The 17,685-nt window shown below is 41.0% G+C and overlaps 2 protein-coding genes across 2 annotated transcripts in view; one reads left to right on the plus strand and one right to left on the minus strand.

Annotated features, from left to right (window-relative positions):
- Positions 1-75: 75 nt before the first annotated feature.
- On the minus strand, positions 76-13,097 carry hspbap1 (HSPB1 associated protein 1). Its single transcript, XM_022741105.1, has 8 exons — positions 12,992-13,097; positions 11,956-12,163; positions 10,694-10,878; positions 8,180-8,316; positions 6,021-6,192; positions 3,513-3,596; positions 2,965-3,075; positions 76-1,322 (listed from the first exon to the last, which is right to left on the minus strand). The coding sequence occupies exons 2-8, from the start codon at positions 12,146-12,148 to the stop codon at positions 711-713; spliced, it is 1,494 nt and encodes a 497-aa protein (XP_022596826.1). The 5' UTR covers positions 12,149-12,163; positions 12,992-13,097; the 3' UTR covers positions 76-710.
- Positions 13,098-13,236: 139 nt separating this feature from the next.
- The window catches only part of dirc2 (disrupted in renal carcinoma 2), a 47,480-nt gene continuing 43,031 nt past the window's right edge, over positions 13,237-17,685 (plus strand). The window contains exons 1-2 of the mRNA XM_022741390.1: positions 13,237-13,652; positions 17,143-17,236. Of these exons, the coding sequence (XP_022597111.1) occupies positions 13,358-13,652; positions 17,143-17,236 (389 nt within the window). The 5' untranslated portion in view covers positions 13,237-13,357. The remainder of the gene's footprint in view (positions 13,653-17,142; positions 17,237-17,685) is intronic.

Below are 17,685 nucleotides of genomic sequence, written 5' to 3' on the forward strand. Positions count from 1 at the left end.
GTGGTTGGGTGTGTAAAACACAATTCGTGTTAGAGGAAAACAAAGGACAGGAAGTGACATTTAGCAAATAAAAGATGACATTTATTATATTTGTAGATGCACACCCCTCCTTTGCCTATTCTGAGATGTGTGACCTGTGGCGGCAGACTGTATTCAAACTGACCCGTTTCATTCAGCGCTCCTCACATAGCTCTCATTAATCATCAAACCATTACGATCAGCGCTCTGTGGCTGTTCAATGACATCTCTCATCTAAATGACAAGAGAAACATTTTACAGGAAACAAATGTTCACATCCCTGGAATATCATCTTGCATTGTTTGGCTTATTAGCATACTGAATTGATTTAAGTGGTCATTTTTCTTGCTCTGGAAGAACCAAACAGTATTAGCATGTGCAGGACAACAAAACGAGGAAATGTTTAGAGCCACTCGATGGCGTCACTCATCGCATTGCAATTAGTTTTGACCGTGACATCTCGCATCCGGGGGTTTATCTCAGGACGACCTTGACAGATGAGAAGAGAAAGAAGAGTCGGGTGAAACTCCGTGTTAATCTTCATCTTTCCTCCCTCACTTCTTACTGACACCAAAGCATTACAGGAAGCTTGGAGGATGGATGTCTGCGGCGAAAGATCTTTAGGTCTTTTCAAGGCTCTAAATCACCGTAAACTCCAGTGAGACTTGTATATTGTGTATGGCAGGTGAATGTTAAAGCTGGGATGGTGCAGTGGTCCTGTGGCTCCCTGCGTGTCTTTCCAGTAGAAGCTCTGTGACACGGGCGATGATATCAGGATGCACCAGGCAGTCTAACAGGTCATTAGTGGTTATTATTGCATGTCTGGATACCTCACAATCCTCTGAAGAGTTCTCTGGCGTCTCATCTGCACAATCACGTGCTCTACACTGGGTCAAGTCGGGGCTACGTTCACGTCTCTCCTGCTGGAGTCTGACAGCAGGTGCGGCCTCAGATCTCCCTGCTGCCTCCGAGCTGACAGTGCAGTCTTCTTGAGATGCGCACGCTCCGTTCCTGGAAGATTTGAACCGCAGATCTTTAGGGGTCACCTCCCTCGCTTCTGGTGAGTCCTCTTGCTGACAGCGCACAGAGATGAGATGTGGCCCAAAGGGAACGCTGAAGGGCACACAATCCCCCGTCGAATCTCTCTTCTTTCTAATTTGTCCGCTGGAGTCCCGTTTAGCTGGACGGGTGTCTCTTGGGTCCCGGGTCAGTTTGCCGTGGCAGAGGGCCTTCTGTCTTTGCGCGCAAGCCCTTACTGCCAGGTTCACGTACTGCATGTTCTCATTATGGGATGCTACTCCTTCCTGTAGAAACAGAGCACAGACAAACTGGGACCGAGAGATCACAAGTATGAGCTGCCAGCTAAGTAACCACCTCTCACCTGCGTGTGTTAGGCTGCTATTACATCCAAATGTCAAACGACGAGGCATAGTTTGATTTTGAGGTTTGAATCTAACATCAGGCCTTTCATAAAAATGTTAACATTTCTAGTCGCTCTATCACAGAGACATATTTAAAGCCTGTAGGATAGTGAGAGGAAACAAGTGTACTTCTTCCACGCAGAGGTGAGTGCTCGGCCCCAAAAAAAAAAGGGCTGCGATGTGTTTGTTTTCCCAAAATATAAAAAAGAAAGCAAAAGAATCACCCCATGTGTGGATCATTTCAGAGAATCACATTAAAAACTAATAGGATGTGGAAATGAATGACTTCAGTGAACCCAAGCGGTGTTTTCAAAAAGAGACACTGCTGCAGACAATAATACGTGCCACAGATTCAATGAAATGAATGGGGTCAAAGTAACACATACGCTGCACCGGTTCTCTCATTTTTCTACAAGTAAACATTTGCCATCAGAATAATTTGAAAGAAGGAGAAAGATGCCAAAATCACATCAGTATTCTACACACATGGGCTTTACAGCTCATTTAGTAACTGGTTTATCGCCAGAAAATTTTATCTTGCAGCAGCAGCTAGCTACTACATTTTTTGGGGAACCCTGTGTAGCTTTTATTAATATCTTTAATGTCTTTATTATTTATTATTTTTAAGTCTTTATCTAGTAAGTTTTTATACATTTTCTAAACTTTCTGAACTCTATAACTTTAAATAACATTCAATATTCTCCCGCCTGATTTAAAGCCCCAGTATGGCACAGCATATGTTGGCTATCTACCTCTGGCAGAAAACAGCTTGTAAAAGAAAGCGAGAAAGTAAAGAGCGTTTAAAGTTCAGTCCCACTCTTCCTCTCTTTGCAGTTACAGGAAGCATCCCTGGAGCTTTAGTCTCTCCTTAACATCTGTGGTTCTTATACAGCAGCACATACTGTGACTACACAGTAAGTGACCTCCTGTAGGTGGGATAAATAAACCCGCTCTGAGTGGCAGAAGCTGCCTCGGCTGTGCCGACTGATACACAGGAAGAGAAGAAGGTGTGGGAGGTACAGTGGGTAGTACTCTGTCACAGAATCTCATCGTCAGTTATACTGTATTTTACAGCAGTGATGCAAAATGAAAGGCCTCTTTCACCTGATGAAAAGAATTGGACCAAATTTGTGAAAAAACATGAGTATTATAATATTATTATTATTATTATTATTATGAGGAAAACAGTTTGCCCATATCATGATGATACGATTCAACTGAAAGTTTAGTTGATGATACTGAATCTATTCTGAGGCCTAATTCAGACCGCTACGGATGAAAGGATTGACATGAGCGATGACCAGATTAGTTTTTCTGATCTCTGACTCCATACAGAATTCCCTGCACAGTGAGCTGCAAGCAGAGGACAATGTTAGACACAGACATGGTGTTTTTGAAACCGAAGAACCTGCAAATCTTTTACAGAAGCTGAAGACTGCATTAGTTTTCTCTTCTTAGTGACACCAACACAAGTGAGAGGCAGTAATTGGGGAGCTATTAATTGGAGGAAGTATTAATTTGCTACCTCAGTGGGATTGAGCCAGTCGTCAGCGTTGTCGTCACTCGGAGCACTTTTAATAGCGCAGACAACAGCCTTGGTCACAGCTTCGCTAACTCTCGCCACATCGTCCGCTCCCTGTGCAGGAGCAGAGAGCCAAGCAGAAACAAGTACGAGTGCCGCATATCAAGATAATTACACAGAATCACAGAGACGCTGCAGGCACAGTTTGTTGTGTCTGTGACCTTGCAGGGAAAAGCTGGAGAGGGACCCGCTGCTTGAATAAACATTTGTCTGGCAGCAGGGAGCTTTTTTTTTCATGCGGCACACACTCCTTGCTGTCCACATACACTCATCATAATGACAGGGAATCTTTTACTGCCAGACCTGTTCATTACTCAAAGCTGAGAGGGGCCTTCATCCGGGAGCAGGGGCTCCTCGGGGGCAAAGAGGAGGGGAAGCCAACGTGCCTCAAATTTATTTGAGACACAAAAGTCACGGAACGTCTTTTCATTGTTTGAGGTTTTCAGCTGAATAGCTCAGGAGGAGGGAAGAGACAAAATTGGGTTCCTTACCAACTCGACCCAGGAGTTGACGCTGACGGTGACGGGATCCACTGACTCCACATAGTGCCACCAGTGTCTGGGAACATAAAGTACCTGAGCAGAGAAGATAAAACATTATTAGAAGCTTAAATGGATTAGGAGTATCAAGACGTCACCCACTCCCCCTCCTTTTTTTTTTTTTTTTTTGTCTTCAGGCCACTATGATAAATGTTAAGAGAATACATGACTGTACTGGTCATCCACTAGATGGCAGCAAACACCTCTTTCCTCAAACACTGTCAGCAGTTCACCAAAGTGACTCTATTAAAACGGGCAAGCCTTATTGATTCCCTGCCTCCTCAGCAGTCCTGATTCATTCGTGGCCTGTGGTCTGACAAGACAAGAGGGATGAGCTCTCCTTTGATTTGATTTGCAGAGGTGGAGCCATCTTGCAGGAGATTGCTGTAGATACCATAACTATCCAGTCTGTGTCAACAGCTGAAGTACTTTTATGGTGACAAAAATCTAAGCACAAAAGTGCACTTGTAGCTTTCAACTGTTTGTAAATGCTGGGTCCGGCCACACCATCAGCTGGAGTTCAACATCATTGATTTGGAGGCCCCAGAAGAATCAAACATCTGATGCCAAAGGCCGGCCTTAAACCAAGACAGGGGTCACAACCTGCCTCCCATATATTATGACTTGTTAATGTATGACTAACGGACCAGATTAAAGTCATGGGATGACATCTGTGCCTGCTCCATTAGCTAAATAAAGAATGTGAGGTAGCGTCTATAGCTCTGAAAGTCAGGAAACCAAACTTCCTTCCCTCTTTCCTTCCTTCCTTATGATTAGATGGAATCCTATAACTATAACCTTTGAACCCTATACAGTTAAAAGGCTGAGCCCAGAGGTTAAGAAAGAACATCCATGGATAAAAGTCTTTTGATCATGGGATCAACTTAGACCAGCCAGGACTTAGTTTACACCAAAAAACTACCCAGTGAAAAGAGGAAAGGTGGTAATAAACAGAGTTAGGGTATTTTACGCAGACTTCTCATTAAACAAAACAAGCAAAACCAGCTTGTTATGTCATCAACGGTAACCTACACATCACTCTGCAATCAGCCACCAGAGTTACTCGATAGCCAGGTTTTGGTGCAGCTGATGGGAGGGTATTTGGTATACTGCAGGAGCTCCAGCACAAGCAGATAGTGAAAACAGACAGATGGCTAATTGCTTTGACACCATTTTGAAAAACAATGCAGCTGGAATCTGAAACAAGGCAAAGTAGACCAAATACACCCAGGAATACTCCGGCAGCGATTCAGGTCTCTGAAAATTAGGGGCACCATGAACTCACCCACGTCTAAAGCGGAGCAGAGGAAGGGAACCTGACTGATTTGTCAGTTGATTTACTGGCTTAGACGTGATCCTGTAACTTCTCTCCAGGACAAGTCATCAAGAGTGATGACGCAGCCGACTTTAATGTAGCTTAACCTTCCCCTTCCTTTAATATAAAAACTCCATTCTGCTGAAGGTGAAACCCTATAACTGAGCAGGCTAGGATTTAATTGGAACACAAGTCACGACCGTTGCCTTGCTTCACGCTTTTATGGAGGACACCACGACAAATAAATCTCACCGTTGAGTCTACTTTTACATGTTCAGAGCTTAAGGACTCATAAAGCCATATTTTATGGTTATTGCTTCTGTGTCACAAGCAGTTCATCACATAAATGTAGAGCTACAGTATTGCATAACATCAAACCTCAGTAAATCACTGATGGGTGGTTTTCCTCATTACAAAAGAGGTGCTTAATGTAATTTTGTTCAATGTTTGATACAAAAATGAAAACATGGCATAACCATACTGGTATTATACATGACACAGGGTTCACAGTTTAACACAGCTACAAAATGTTTAACCAAGATTGACTGAGAACAAACTATAGCTTTATTATTTTATTATTTCAGCTGGGCATAAAGCTGTTTACAAATGTGACTATTTCTTATGTTTTTTTTTGTTTTTTTACAATTCTTTAGTGCTGCATTTATTTTCTCACTCACTCAATTAATTGTTCAGTTTACAAAATGCCAGAAAATAGTATCTACCTGATAGCTAATATTTTATATCCGTGTGATACTCTATCATATAATACAAAGAAAAACAGGAAATTCTAACATTTGGCATTTTTGCTTAAAAAAATGACTTAAACATTCACTAATTATAAAAATAGCTTTCAATTATTTCCCTGTTAATGGGCTTATTATTTCACCTCTGGTCTTCTTATATAATTTAGTAAAAAAAAATAAAAATAAAAAAAATAAAAAATGATGGGAATGTGAATGTATAAACAATGTCTTCAATAAGACAAGAGTAAATCTCGAAATTTTACTTGAATGAAACCGCCCTTATTTGGTCATGAAATGAAATGTAACATCTTGAGAGAAGCTGATTTTATATTTTCCATGTTTTTTTTCTGCGTGTGTCCATTTTCTGGCAGCGGATGACACTACCATGTCCAGAATTCTGACCTGGCCTGGCTGCAGAGTGACGGTGTGGACCCTGGCTCTCTGGAAGTCAGGGAACCTCCTCGGGTCTGGATGGAGCACATCCACCTGACTGAAGACACTGGACTCCTCATAGGGGATTCGGGTTGGGTAGAGTTTAGACGTGTCCTCTGGAGGAAAGAGGTGCCAGCGTTTCCTGCAAAGAGGAAACATCGCAGGTAGATATGATTTCACTAATGAGCTAATGACTAATGAGCAGGCAAAGGCTGTCGTTAGAAATTCATTCAACTGTTTGGTGGTGACCGAGTCAGCCATAAATTCAGGCCGAGTAGGTTGTTGTAAGCCAAGAGTTGCAGCTATCCAAAACTGTAAACAACTCTTTTATTGCACTCTGACAGAGCGTAGTAAATACTAGAAATTATGTAAACAGTTTCAACTGTGATGGACTTAGATACAACACAAAATATAGGAATCATGATGACAGGAAGAAGATGTTGTTAGTATAAACTACAGTGACAGTGAACAGTGTTTTAAAGATCCAAGCAGCATTTTTTTTTTTATCAATTCCAAAAGGTATTATGTCATTTTGTGAGGATAATTAAAGCTGACAGGGCCAATGAAAATTAATCAGTGCAAAAGAATCCAGTTGTCTCTAACCTGAAACTCAAATGACATCCCCCTGAATAGTTTGGGTGTTGTGTAACACAGCCACTGCCATTATTGTTTCCTGTGCATCTGACCCACCATTGTCACAAATGTCATGGAATCAATCAGCGCTGTTGTATTTTCATGGATCAGCAGTGTCAAAGAACTGCTTGTGCTGAATTTCGTTCCCTTTTGAGATCAATACCAAATAACAGAATCCGAGACCCAATTACAAGGAGCGAGATAAAACTGTTGCTCTCTGGAAGACCAGCAGAGTGAGATAAGACACTCAGAGACCTTTCCTCTTTTGTTTATTGACTCACAGTGCCCCATATAGCGCCTCACCCTCTATCTCCATTCCCCTACTGTGCTGGTGAGCTCTGCGACGAATTAACTCTCTTTCAGTGGGGCAGAGGACAGATCGCGCTCGGTGTCAGCAGTTACACTACATTGCACCTTTCATGTTATGGAAGAGGTAGGTGGTTAACCGGCATAAAAACACCACCATCAGCGTGGTGGGGCACAGCCGCGCTTGTATGGAATCCTGAACCTTCTTTCAGCTCAGTTACGACAAGTCTCTATTAAATGCAGAGACCCATTATCACAGGTATGACAGGGCGATGTCAGTTTTTACTTTTACGCCTCTCAGTGGGTATACGCCGATCGACCACGACATTAAAGCCAACAGCCTAACATTGCGCAGGTCCCCTCATGCCATCGAAACAAAAACAGAAAAAACAGCTCTGACCCGTTGAAGCATGGACCTCACAAGACCTCTGAAGGTGTCCTGTGGTATCAGGCACCAAGATGTTCGCAGCAGACCCTTTAAGTCCTGTACAAGGATTTTGCAATGTGTGGACTCCATGGATTGAACTTGTTTTTCTGGTACATCCCACAGATGCTCTCTCTCTCTCTCCCTCTCTCCCTGTCCCTCTCCCTCTCCGACCCAACCGGCTGAGGCAGATGGCCGCCCACCCTGAGTCCGGTTCTGCTCAAGGTTTCTGCCTCTTAAATGGAAGTTTTTTCCTTGCCACTGTTGCCTAGCGCTTGCTCTTGGTGGGAATTGCTGGGTTTCTGTAAATATTATTATAAAGAGAAGGTCTAGACCTGCTCTATTTGAAAAGTGCCTTTAGATAACGAATGTTGTGAATTGGCGCTATACAAATAAAAAATTGTAAAAAAAAAAAAAAAAAGATGCCTTTGTCGAAGTCTTTGTCATGTTCCTTACACCATTCTTGAACAATTTTTGCAGTGTGGCAGGGAACATTATCCTGCTGAAAGAGGCCACTGCCATCAGGAAATACTGTTGCCATTAAGGGCCTTCTCCCCATAGTGCATCCTGCTGCCATCTCCTCCCCAGGTAAACAATGCACACACAGCTGGCCATCCACATGATGTAAAAGAAAATGCGATTCATCAGACCAGGCCATCTTCTTCTGGTTCTGACACTCACATGCCCATTATGTTGTGTGGCGGGATAAGTAGAAAATAGCACCAAAGGATTTGGCATCTAGGTTTAGCTTGATGATCCGTCTTACCGTCCTTGGACCTGCAGCACCAGGTTGCAGCCATACGAGTCCAGGTGGCATGGTGTGTTGGCCCCCTCTGTGCCGATCCATAAGGTGCTCTCTCTCCCATTACGTCCCTCAAAACCAAAGTCGGACCACTTTACATCCTGCAACACAAACGCATACACACTTACACACACCACATTATGACAATTATCAATCGAAAATAATAATAACAACAATTGATTTTTAAATCACAAGTCTCATTTTTTTTTTTGGATGTGATAAAAAAACATGACATGGAGACACGGCTCACATTTTCACAGCTGTCACAACACGGCTATAAGCTCAAAGATGTAGCCCCACCTCATCAGCTACTTACACCTATTATAGGTGACCAACAGAGGTCTCTGTGTAGAGAATCCAAAGACAATATTTGTCATCTTTCAAGAAAAAATGTCCTGTCAATCATATCCTGTCAGGGCACAGAGGTGTAGCAATAATGCAAGTCATTACGATGTATGCAGACAGCTGTAAATGACAGACTGGTCAATCTAGCTTTCAGGCAGCCTTTTCCCCAGCATCATTTATCCTGAAAAATAGCCCACGTCTGCCTGTCTCAAAAGCATGAATGTCAGCAGGTAATAATTGCAGGTGCATGCCCAATAAAAATTTATCACTGAGATAAAATGAAACGAACGTGTGGCAGCGGCTCGAGAACGGATGGCACTTTTATGCTTTTACTTACCACAGGACAAGAATAGCAGCTAATAATAAAGTCGTTAGAGGGAAAAGCTTAACATTTTAATTGAAAATGTCAAAACATTGAAAATTCTAAGAAAAAAAGACTCTTTTGGCTCTTTCGTTTTTTTTTTTCCCCCCATTTAATTTTTAATTTGTTGATAAGCTGAAGCTGTTGCAACCCGATTAGACAGTAATAGTATGTGAATAATATTTCTTAAATTAAGCCTTAAGAAAAAAAAACTTCTAATTGTGTTTATTGTCATCTCAAATAAAATTTGGTATTCATAACATTTCTTCTCTTCTTGTTTGCTTAGACTGTATGTGATTATATACTTTTCATATAAGTCATACATGACCAGCTCCACCAGGATGTGAACGTGTGTTCATTCTGAGAACACAAACAATTAAGCTGTTGACATGCATGGACATATTTATATAATGAAAACACTAATAAAAACACGCGTTTAAGTTGACCCTGGATTCTCTTTATTTGTTTTAGTTTGGCAACATATCTGATCCTGGGTGGTCACTGGTAAATGCACATTATGCTCTCACTTGAAGTCTAGTATTCTCAACTATTTTAACGTCAGGACCAGATTTGCTGTTCTGCTTTTGATCTATCATTTAACAGTGCTGTCTCACTGCATTGTTAGATGCAGTCAGTCCTAATTTGAAATTTTGACCTGTTTTTAAAAATTGAAAGAAAATGAAATGAAAAACTACAAGGACACTAAAAGAGCGCAGACCTCCGCCAAGGCCAATGTCAAACATTATACACCAGACTTCAGAGAGAAAAATTCAAATTCATAGTAAATTATCCAGATCTGCCCCAAAATTAATGGGTTCCTCCCTGGCCAATGCCCCATCCCTCCACCAAGTAAGGTGCAAATCAGTCCAGTACTTCTTGCATAACCCTGCTGACAAATAAACAGACGTGGGTGAAATCATAACCTCCTTACCAGATGTAATAATGGGATGGGAAGATTATTTTCCATAGGATATACACCATATGGCCAATGTGTACAGCCATCAGTGTCCACATACTTTTTTGTTCTGCTTTTTTCATGGTGATTCATATCTTTCCTACGTCAACACAAGGCCCTTATACACAAAGCAAGTTTAATAAAGAAATCGTCTGCCCAGTTTCCCATTGTGGCTGAATGGGAGCACATCCAGGTTACATCAAGAGTGTAAAGTTCATGTGTCCACATACGTTTTTGGTCATATATTTTATCTTGACTATTTAAGAACCTCCATGTTATCAAAAATACACTACTTTAATTCATTCATACAGCCAGGGACTGACCTAAATTGTCAAAACTTTCTTCACCACAGGCCCAAACTTTTGTTTAATGAGCTTTCATCTTGTATTATTGCTTGCTGCTGACCCTTAAAACACCATTAACGACTGGTTCAATTGTAAGATGTACTGTATTGTAAGGCAAACATGGTAAAAATATTGGGGTTTCTTTTGCCTTGCCTATTTTTTTTTGGCATAGAAAGGGGAATATAAGGTCTGTAGAAGCACCGTTTGTGTGAGCACTTCTGAGCAATAGCCACAAGTCTGAACCAATACTGTGTCAACAGCTCTTGCGGTGATGTGAGGATCCTAAAATGTTTTTCACAGGTAGACTCGGGAGACTTAGAGCTTTCAAACAATGTGTAATTTGTCAAGATTGTGTTAAGACTGAGTCTAGTACAGACCAAAAGACACTATGAGTAGCACCTCCAAGGCCAAAGTGTCCCACAGGTGTACATTAAAATGTTAACATGTGTGTATGTAAGCAGAGGCCAGATTACCTCAAACATGGAAGGCTGATCTTGAAACAGGATGGCGATGTATTTGTAGTCGGCATAAGCCCAATACTCTGAGGAGGAGAATTCAGAAAAAGGCCCAACATCTGTCCCAGACTGACCCCGGGTCCAGCTGAGAAAGTGCACCAGTTTGGCCTCCACATAGGAACACTGGGTTTCGAACAGAGGTGCTATGAGAATGGGAGAAAATAGCAAGAAAATGAGCAAGACAGCGAATCATCACTTGATCATAATGGTACGTAACGTAAAAAACAATTGAACTGATCTGTGCTAAAAGAAATGCAATTCATGTACCAGAATCTCTGCACTATGCTTCGTCACACAGGCATGCAATTTTGTTTCACCCACTTTTATGAGAAAAATAAATCACAGCTGTGGTGATTCGCTTTTGCCTTTGTTTTAGTAAACAACGTGTGTTGATAGCTGAGTGACGGCACTTATAATGAGTAATGCCCTCGTGTCAGCCTGTCAGCTGTTGCAGCTGAAAAAGATGATTTAGAAATCTAATTAGCTAGCTTTTATTAGAAGACTTGCACGCTGTTATTTATCACAGGAGGAGTCATTATTGTGGCTGTTTTAGAGCCACACTGACGACAAAATACACCAGATGCTCATAGGCAAAAATCCTCATTGCTTTGTGTTTTGCTTACGTGACATTTTAAACCAGATCATTAAAACAGCCTCTTCATCGGGTCCTGCTAACTACAGTCTAACCTGTAAATGATCACTTAGAGCATAAACTACACAAGACTGCAGGCAATTATTATGTGATCACAGAAAATTGGGTGAAAATACAGAACTGAGTATTTGGATCTTATCCAAATCCTCATGAATACTATTGTGCCCTTGAGCAAGGCCCTTAACCACCAACTGCTCCAGTGGAGCTGCTCAGTGTCCAGCAGGTCAGACTGTGGTTGTACTGGGCAGCTTCCAGGTGTTAATGTGTGTAACTGTGTGAGTGTGTTCAGGGCGTTCCTGTAAGAGTGCATTGATGTGATCAGGAACACAAAAACAGAAAAAGCTTATTAATTTACCATATTGAATTTGATAAATTAAAAATGATTCTGATAGTGTTGAATGGAAATGACTTGCATTTCCTATAAGAGTGTGCTTTGAAGAAATTCATTTCAACTGAATCTTTTTGGGACACAGAAGTCCTTTTATTCCGCATGTTCAATCCAGGTGATTAATTACACAGGAATTATTTCGACCCAGATCTGTCGAGATCAATCTTAGGTACAGCTTACTGTTCACGTCTCCTTTTCTCCCGAGTCTGAACCGGATCAGTTTGTCACCAAGGCAGGCAGACAGGTGCTCTGCAGTCCAGTGGAGAACAGGCCAGCCCCTGGTCATGTTCATGAAGACTGCCGGCTGCTGCAGGTGTTGCAGAATCCTCTGGGTCTCCTCTGTGCTGAAGGGTTGAATGGGGGTGGCAGCCATGGCCTGAAGAGCACACTGTTGCAACAAAGAAGATGTAGATAGAGATTAGCTGATAAATAAATGGTATTTCAGTTGTGGTGTTACATTATCATCGCTATTCACAGAGATTATACTGTACCAGTGACTATTAGCTAAGATATCTTCTGCAGGATAAAAGTGAACAAGATTGTAAAACTTTATGCATACTAAAAAAAACTGCTGTTTTGTGTCTACTGCAATTTGTTCCTCCCTCAGTGCTCTTTCATTTCACTAACAACCCAAATGTCACTCCCTGCATTCAACAGCAGGCTCGGGCAGGTTCAGGCAGAGAGTGAAGAGGTGAATGTGACGAGATAGGCAGTGTAGCAAATGTGTCATCATCACAGATCAGCCGTATCATCGATGAAACATTTATTGATGATAAAAGATTTATCGATGATGAAAATCATCGTTAGTTGCAGCCGTAGCTAAGTTAACTTTCTTTAATACACATCAACGTAACTTGTAGTTAACTGTTAACCATTTTAAATGGCCTTTGTCCTCTAAAAAACAAACAAACAACATGTTCCCGAATTTTTTGTCATACCATTCTCACCCGATCGAGCTAGTACCTCACCATAAACCACTTTAATGTCATTACACATTCAGATAATGTCGCTAACTATCTTTACGTGACAGAAGGGGCAACTTGGTTTCATCGTTCTGAGTGAGGAACTTGATTTATCACACAACTCCCTTAAACTCCCTTCAAATAGTGAGGCGATGCTATCAGCTAGCCTCTTTTTGTGAAAAGATATCCCAAGAAAGCTAACGTTTTCAAACTTCGCGGAAATAGAGGGATCTCTGGAAAAAAGGGGGACTCACCTTGCACTACACGTGTAGTTGAGGTACGGACGGAAGTAAACAAAGCTCACGTGACAGTGTACGGTTTCTGTTTACATCTGGAACACTTTAGTGTGAATCTACTCCATTTGGGATCTGCCGACGCTGCAACAGCCCTCCTCAAGCTAATGCTCCAGACGAGCCAAAATGGCAGCCCCATAACATCAGTTTCCACGTTCCGAACCGCTTCCGTTTGGGCATGCGCAGTAAAGTTAAGTGACAGAAAGGGGAGCTAACGGCTGTTTTTGTTTTGTGTGGTCGATAGAAGCCCGGCGAGACGTCCTTTTCCCGTTACTACACAGGGGTTTTAACCGGAATTTTAACTGAACTGACAAGAAGACAGCGACGATGGGTGCCGTTCCGAGCACCGAGGCCGAACGGGAGCCTCTTCTTGCCCCTTCTCATGCGGAGGCAAACATTCAGCCAGTAAACAGCAGAGTGTACGGGAGAAGATGGCTGGTTCTGACCCTGTTTTCCCTGCTGGGGTTAATGCAGGGGATGGTGTGGAACTTCTGGGGTCCCATCCAGAACTCGGCCGTTCACGCTTTCGGCTTCACCAAGTCCGACATCGCAGTTCTGGTTCTGTGGGGCCCAGTGGGTTTCGTCCCCTGGCTGCTGTTTATGTGGTTATTGGACAAAAAAGGTGAGCTCTTCTAATCTGGTACACTGTGTCCTATTTTAACATTGTGGTTTTTTGACCTCTCTTTTTCACCCGACCCCTCTGTTATCACCCACAAGTCTTAGATAACTCATGACATGTTTGTCTTGTTGATATATCACTGAGAAGTTTAGTGTAGTTACTTGACATGGATCCTACACAGAAGACGCTTCTCTGGTCACATAAATTAGTATTGTCATATCATTCTGTGGCCTGGGAATTCGAGGTATTTTGTCACTGATAAAGATATTCACCCTGGTGACCTAAAGTATTTTGATAACTGTTATCACAAATGTTGACTCCATAGTATTAAGATAGGGCCACTTAAATTTAAAATACCTGCGATTTCATAAACTGGTAGTAGATTTCATGTCTGTCCATGTCCGTCAATATTTGATAAACTAATCAACTCTTTTTAAAGTAACTGAAGTAACAGTGGAGCGACAACTACTATCCTGTTTGTTAGCTGATACCATTATTGGATATTTCCTCATATAAATTGGCTGACACTTTTATTTAGTCTGAAAATTTGTATGAGTCTTAGATAGCATTGTAGAAAATGATCATTGTCATTGTCCATTTTCAGAATGAGCGACTGAGGTATTTTCATCTTATTAGGTCTATAAATTGTGAAAAATCTTCAGGTGACTGGCTTTGTCCAACCAAATGTTTAATACTCACATATATTCAACAATTTAAATTTGAAACAGAAAAAAACTTTGAAAAGAAGAACAAATATTTGGTATTTTTGCTTGATAACTTGACTTGGTCTTTGTGTGCAGGTGTACAGGTATCACTTACATGCATCTTTGGTTGACTTTTGTATTAATGGGCTTCATCATATAACATGTTGGCAGAAAAAACGATTGATACCCCTTTAACTTTTTTAAATCAACATTGTACTGTGCAGAAGGGTTTTCCTGTGTTCAGTGTTCCATGTAGATGAGTTGAACCTGTTTGAAAGCTAAAAAGTGCTGATGTGGGACTAGAAACCTCTGATGGGCTTTTAAGACTTCTCTCTTTCAAGAGGGTTCAAATTCACAAGACACCAAAATATTTAGTAGTGCCTTTGAGTGATGTCAAGGGAGTCTGAAGGAGCCCTCTTGACTTAAGCCACTGAATCAGACGCCTGCCACCTAACCAGTTCCTCCACATCACCTGACTGACACGTTGTAGTTACTGTCTGTGCTGAACTGTCAGGTGACAAAAACAGTAACAACATCCCAGTAACCAGGATGAATTGAAGACCACAAGCCAAATCTTGCCAAGAAATTACATAACTCATCTTGTGATTCTGATTCATCAGCAATTAGAAGTCAGGGGTGTTTTGTTTGCGTAATTTAAACATAGATTGTCATATCATATCTTCTGAGCTCAGTGAGTGGTAGAAACTTATTACTGACAAGACTATATAAAGTAAAATAATCCAGCTGTAGATTCCCCAACAGACTTGTAAAGTTATTGCCCTGCTTTAGACCCAGCGTTCAGCTATGTCTGCCTCTGAGTCATATATTGAGTTAGGGCAGCTCATTCAGCACTCACAAATTGTGTTAAGCCATGGTGTGACCTTGTTTAAAAAAAACCTACGTAACATCCACAGGCTGCAACAAGCTTAAACTGTTGTCTATAATACACACTCTCTGTCTTGTCAGTGGGGAAAAAGCTTGGCTTTCCTCTGAGAGTTCCCTCTACCCGAGGGCAGAAATTGTGGATGATCAACAACACAGTAGTTGGCATCCAAGAGAGGCTAGAGTCTTAACACCAAGTCATATGTGATGTGGTCACAGAGCACTTGTAATGTGCTTAGGGTATGACATACATATACGCTGATAGTGCAGAATGTGTCAGGCAAAGCTGATCCTCCCATTTAACTGTGAGGTTTTTAAAGCTTGTAATTCCTGCTCACAGCAGCTGGCCTCCAGGGCCGCTCGAGGTTTCTGACTTTTGGGTATGTGAAATATTTTTGTGTAAATACAAATGCTCTACTTTTTTTTTGTGTGTAAATACAAATGCAAGACTCTGTGCAATATTAGCCCACCTGCATCACAGAAAGTACAAGATTTCTGCAGCATTATTATAATAGCATGCCGGCAAAATACAATTTAATTAACTGATTACAGTTTTTGTTACTTGTCACTTGAATAACCTATGATGGAAATACAGAGTCTCTGTGTCCATTGCATTGCAGTTTTTTCCCCATTCATCATCCCGTTTATAAAATGTCTAAAATAGGAAAGAATCACAAGTAAGAGTTGAAGTTGACTAATTGTTCATTTTGTTTATGTGACACTTCACAATTTAAAGATATTCAATTTACAGTTATATAAAACAGAAAAACAGCAAATTCTCAGATAGGGCAAGAGAAAGCTTTTGCTTTATAAATGACTGTAATCAGTCACCAAAACTGTTATTTACCACCTGATTAATTGACTGTTTCAAGACTGGTTAGTTTAGACAATTCCCTGTTTTACACTTGCATGGTTACACTCAGTCATTGTGACATCTATCTAATGCAACTAAAGTCTGAGGTGTTTTAGGGTGTTCATATGCATCATTGGAGGACCCATAAACACTGGTTAAAGTGAGAGGGCAAGGCACTGCTCATTTCCTTCCCCTATTTATATGCTGCTACAGATATTTTGAAATTTATCCAAGGCATTTAAAACATCTGTCCATTCTAATTACGGTTGGAACTAATTATTAATTTAATTATGGATTAATCTGTAGATTATTTTCTTGATTCATTGTTTTGTTTTGTTTAATTCAACTAATAATCAAAAGTCTAAAGATATTAAGTTTAAGTTTAAGAGTATTTAGCAAGACACATTTCTAACGGGCACCATAGGCCCATATTGGCACGTGACCTGTTTTCGCATCAGGGATCGATGAGGTACAATGGTAATTATAGCGCGGTAGCCAAAGCTTCAGAAACAGGGAAGCGGAGAGAGAGTTTCCTTATATTGACATCATGTGGGTGAAACTGAGAATAGACACTTCCAAGCTGACAGATAAAGGTCTGTCTGTACTATTGCTGTAACAAATGATATCAAACAGGAAGCTTTGGGATTCCTGTTGTCTGTTTGGTTAGTGTTCTTATTGGCCATATAAAGTCAGTTGCCACTTTATTAGGTACACCAAGCCAAAACTAATACTACTAATAATATAGACTTTAAAACAGCTGCATGGTCATTTTGGACCTTCATAACCTTCATGAAGGTCAGAGTTATTGATGGACTGTTGTATTATGTAATCAATTAATAGTTTAGGTAATTTACCAAATAGAAAATACCAAATGTTTGCTGGCTCCAGCTTCTGTTACATGAAGATTTGCTGCTTTTCTCTGTTTTGTTTAGTCAATTTTCTTATACTTCTAGTCAAAAACAAACCATAAAAATATTCATTAGCAGGAAGTAATAAAATAATTTCTTTTCCTTTGTTTTTTTCCACTTTCATGACCATATCTTGTGTCTTCCAGGTTTGCGGGCATCCCTTCTCCTCTCTGCCTTCCTCATGCTGCTGGGAGCGGCTCTGCGGAGCATACCACTGACAGAGCAGCCTCTCAGACGATGGTAAGACGCCGCTGTAAAACACTATGCTAGCAGATGTTTCAAGTAAGGCAAGTGTGTTGATGATGAACCTTTTGAAAGGTTTTGGAACAGAGACAGAGAGTGACTCGTGATCTTCATTGCAGTCATAAGCCTTCCATAACGACTAATCTGATTTATAAGGAAATACTTTTTTAAACCGGCTGCCACACCCAGTTCAGGACCATCTATGAGCATCGAGTTGCTTGCCAAAGTTAGAACATCACCTTGTCTAATGAGTTCGCCATGATTTGTGATGTAGCTGACAAGATTATGAATTTAATGGATTAGTCAATCCACAGAAAATGAATTGCCAACTATTTTGATTGATCGTTTCAGTCATTTTCAAGTAAAACTGTCACACCTTCACCGGTTTCAGCCTCTGTGGGGAACAGGAGGATTTAATGCTTTTCTTCATCGTATATCTGAATGTC

The sequence above is a fragment of the Seriola dumerili genome, unplaced genomic scaffold (genome assembly GCF_002260705.1).
Source record: "Seriola dumerili isolate Sdu_G_001 unplaced genomic scaffold, Sdu_1.0 BDQW01000052.1, whole genome shotgun sequence".
NCBI classification, from domain to species: Eukaryota; Metazoa; Chordata; class Actinopteri; order Carangiformes; family Carangidae; genus Seriola; species Seriola dumerili.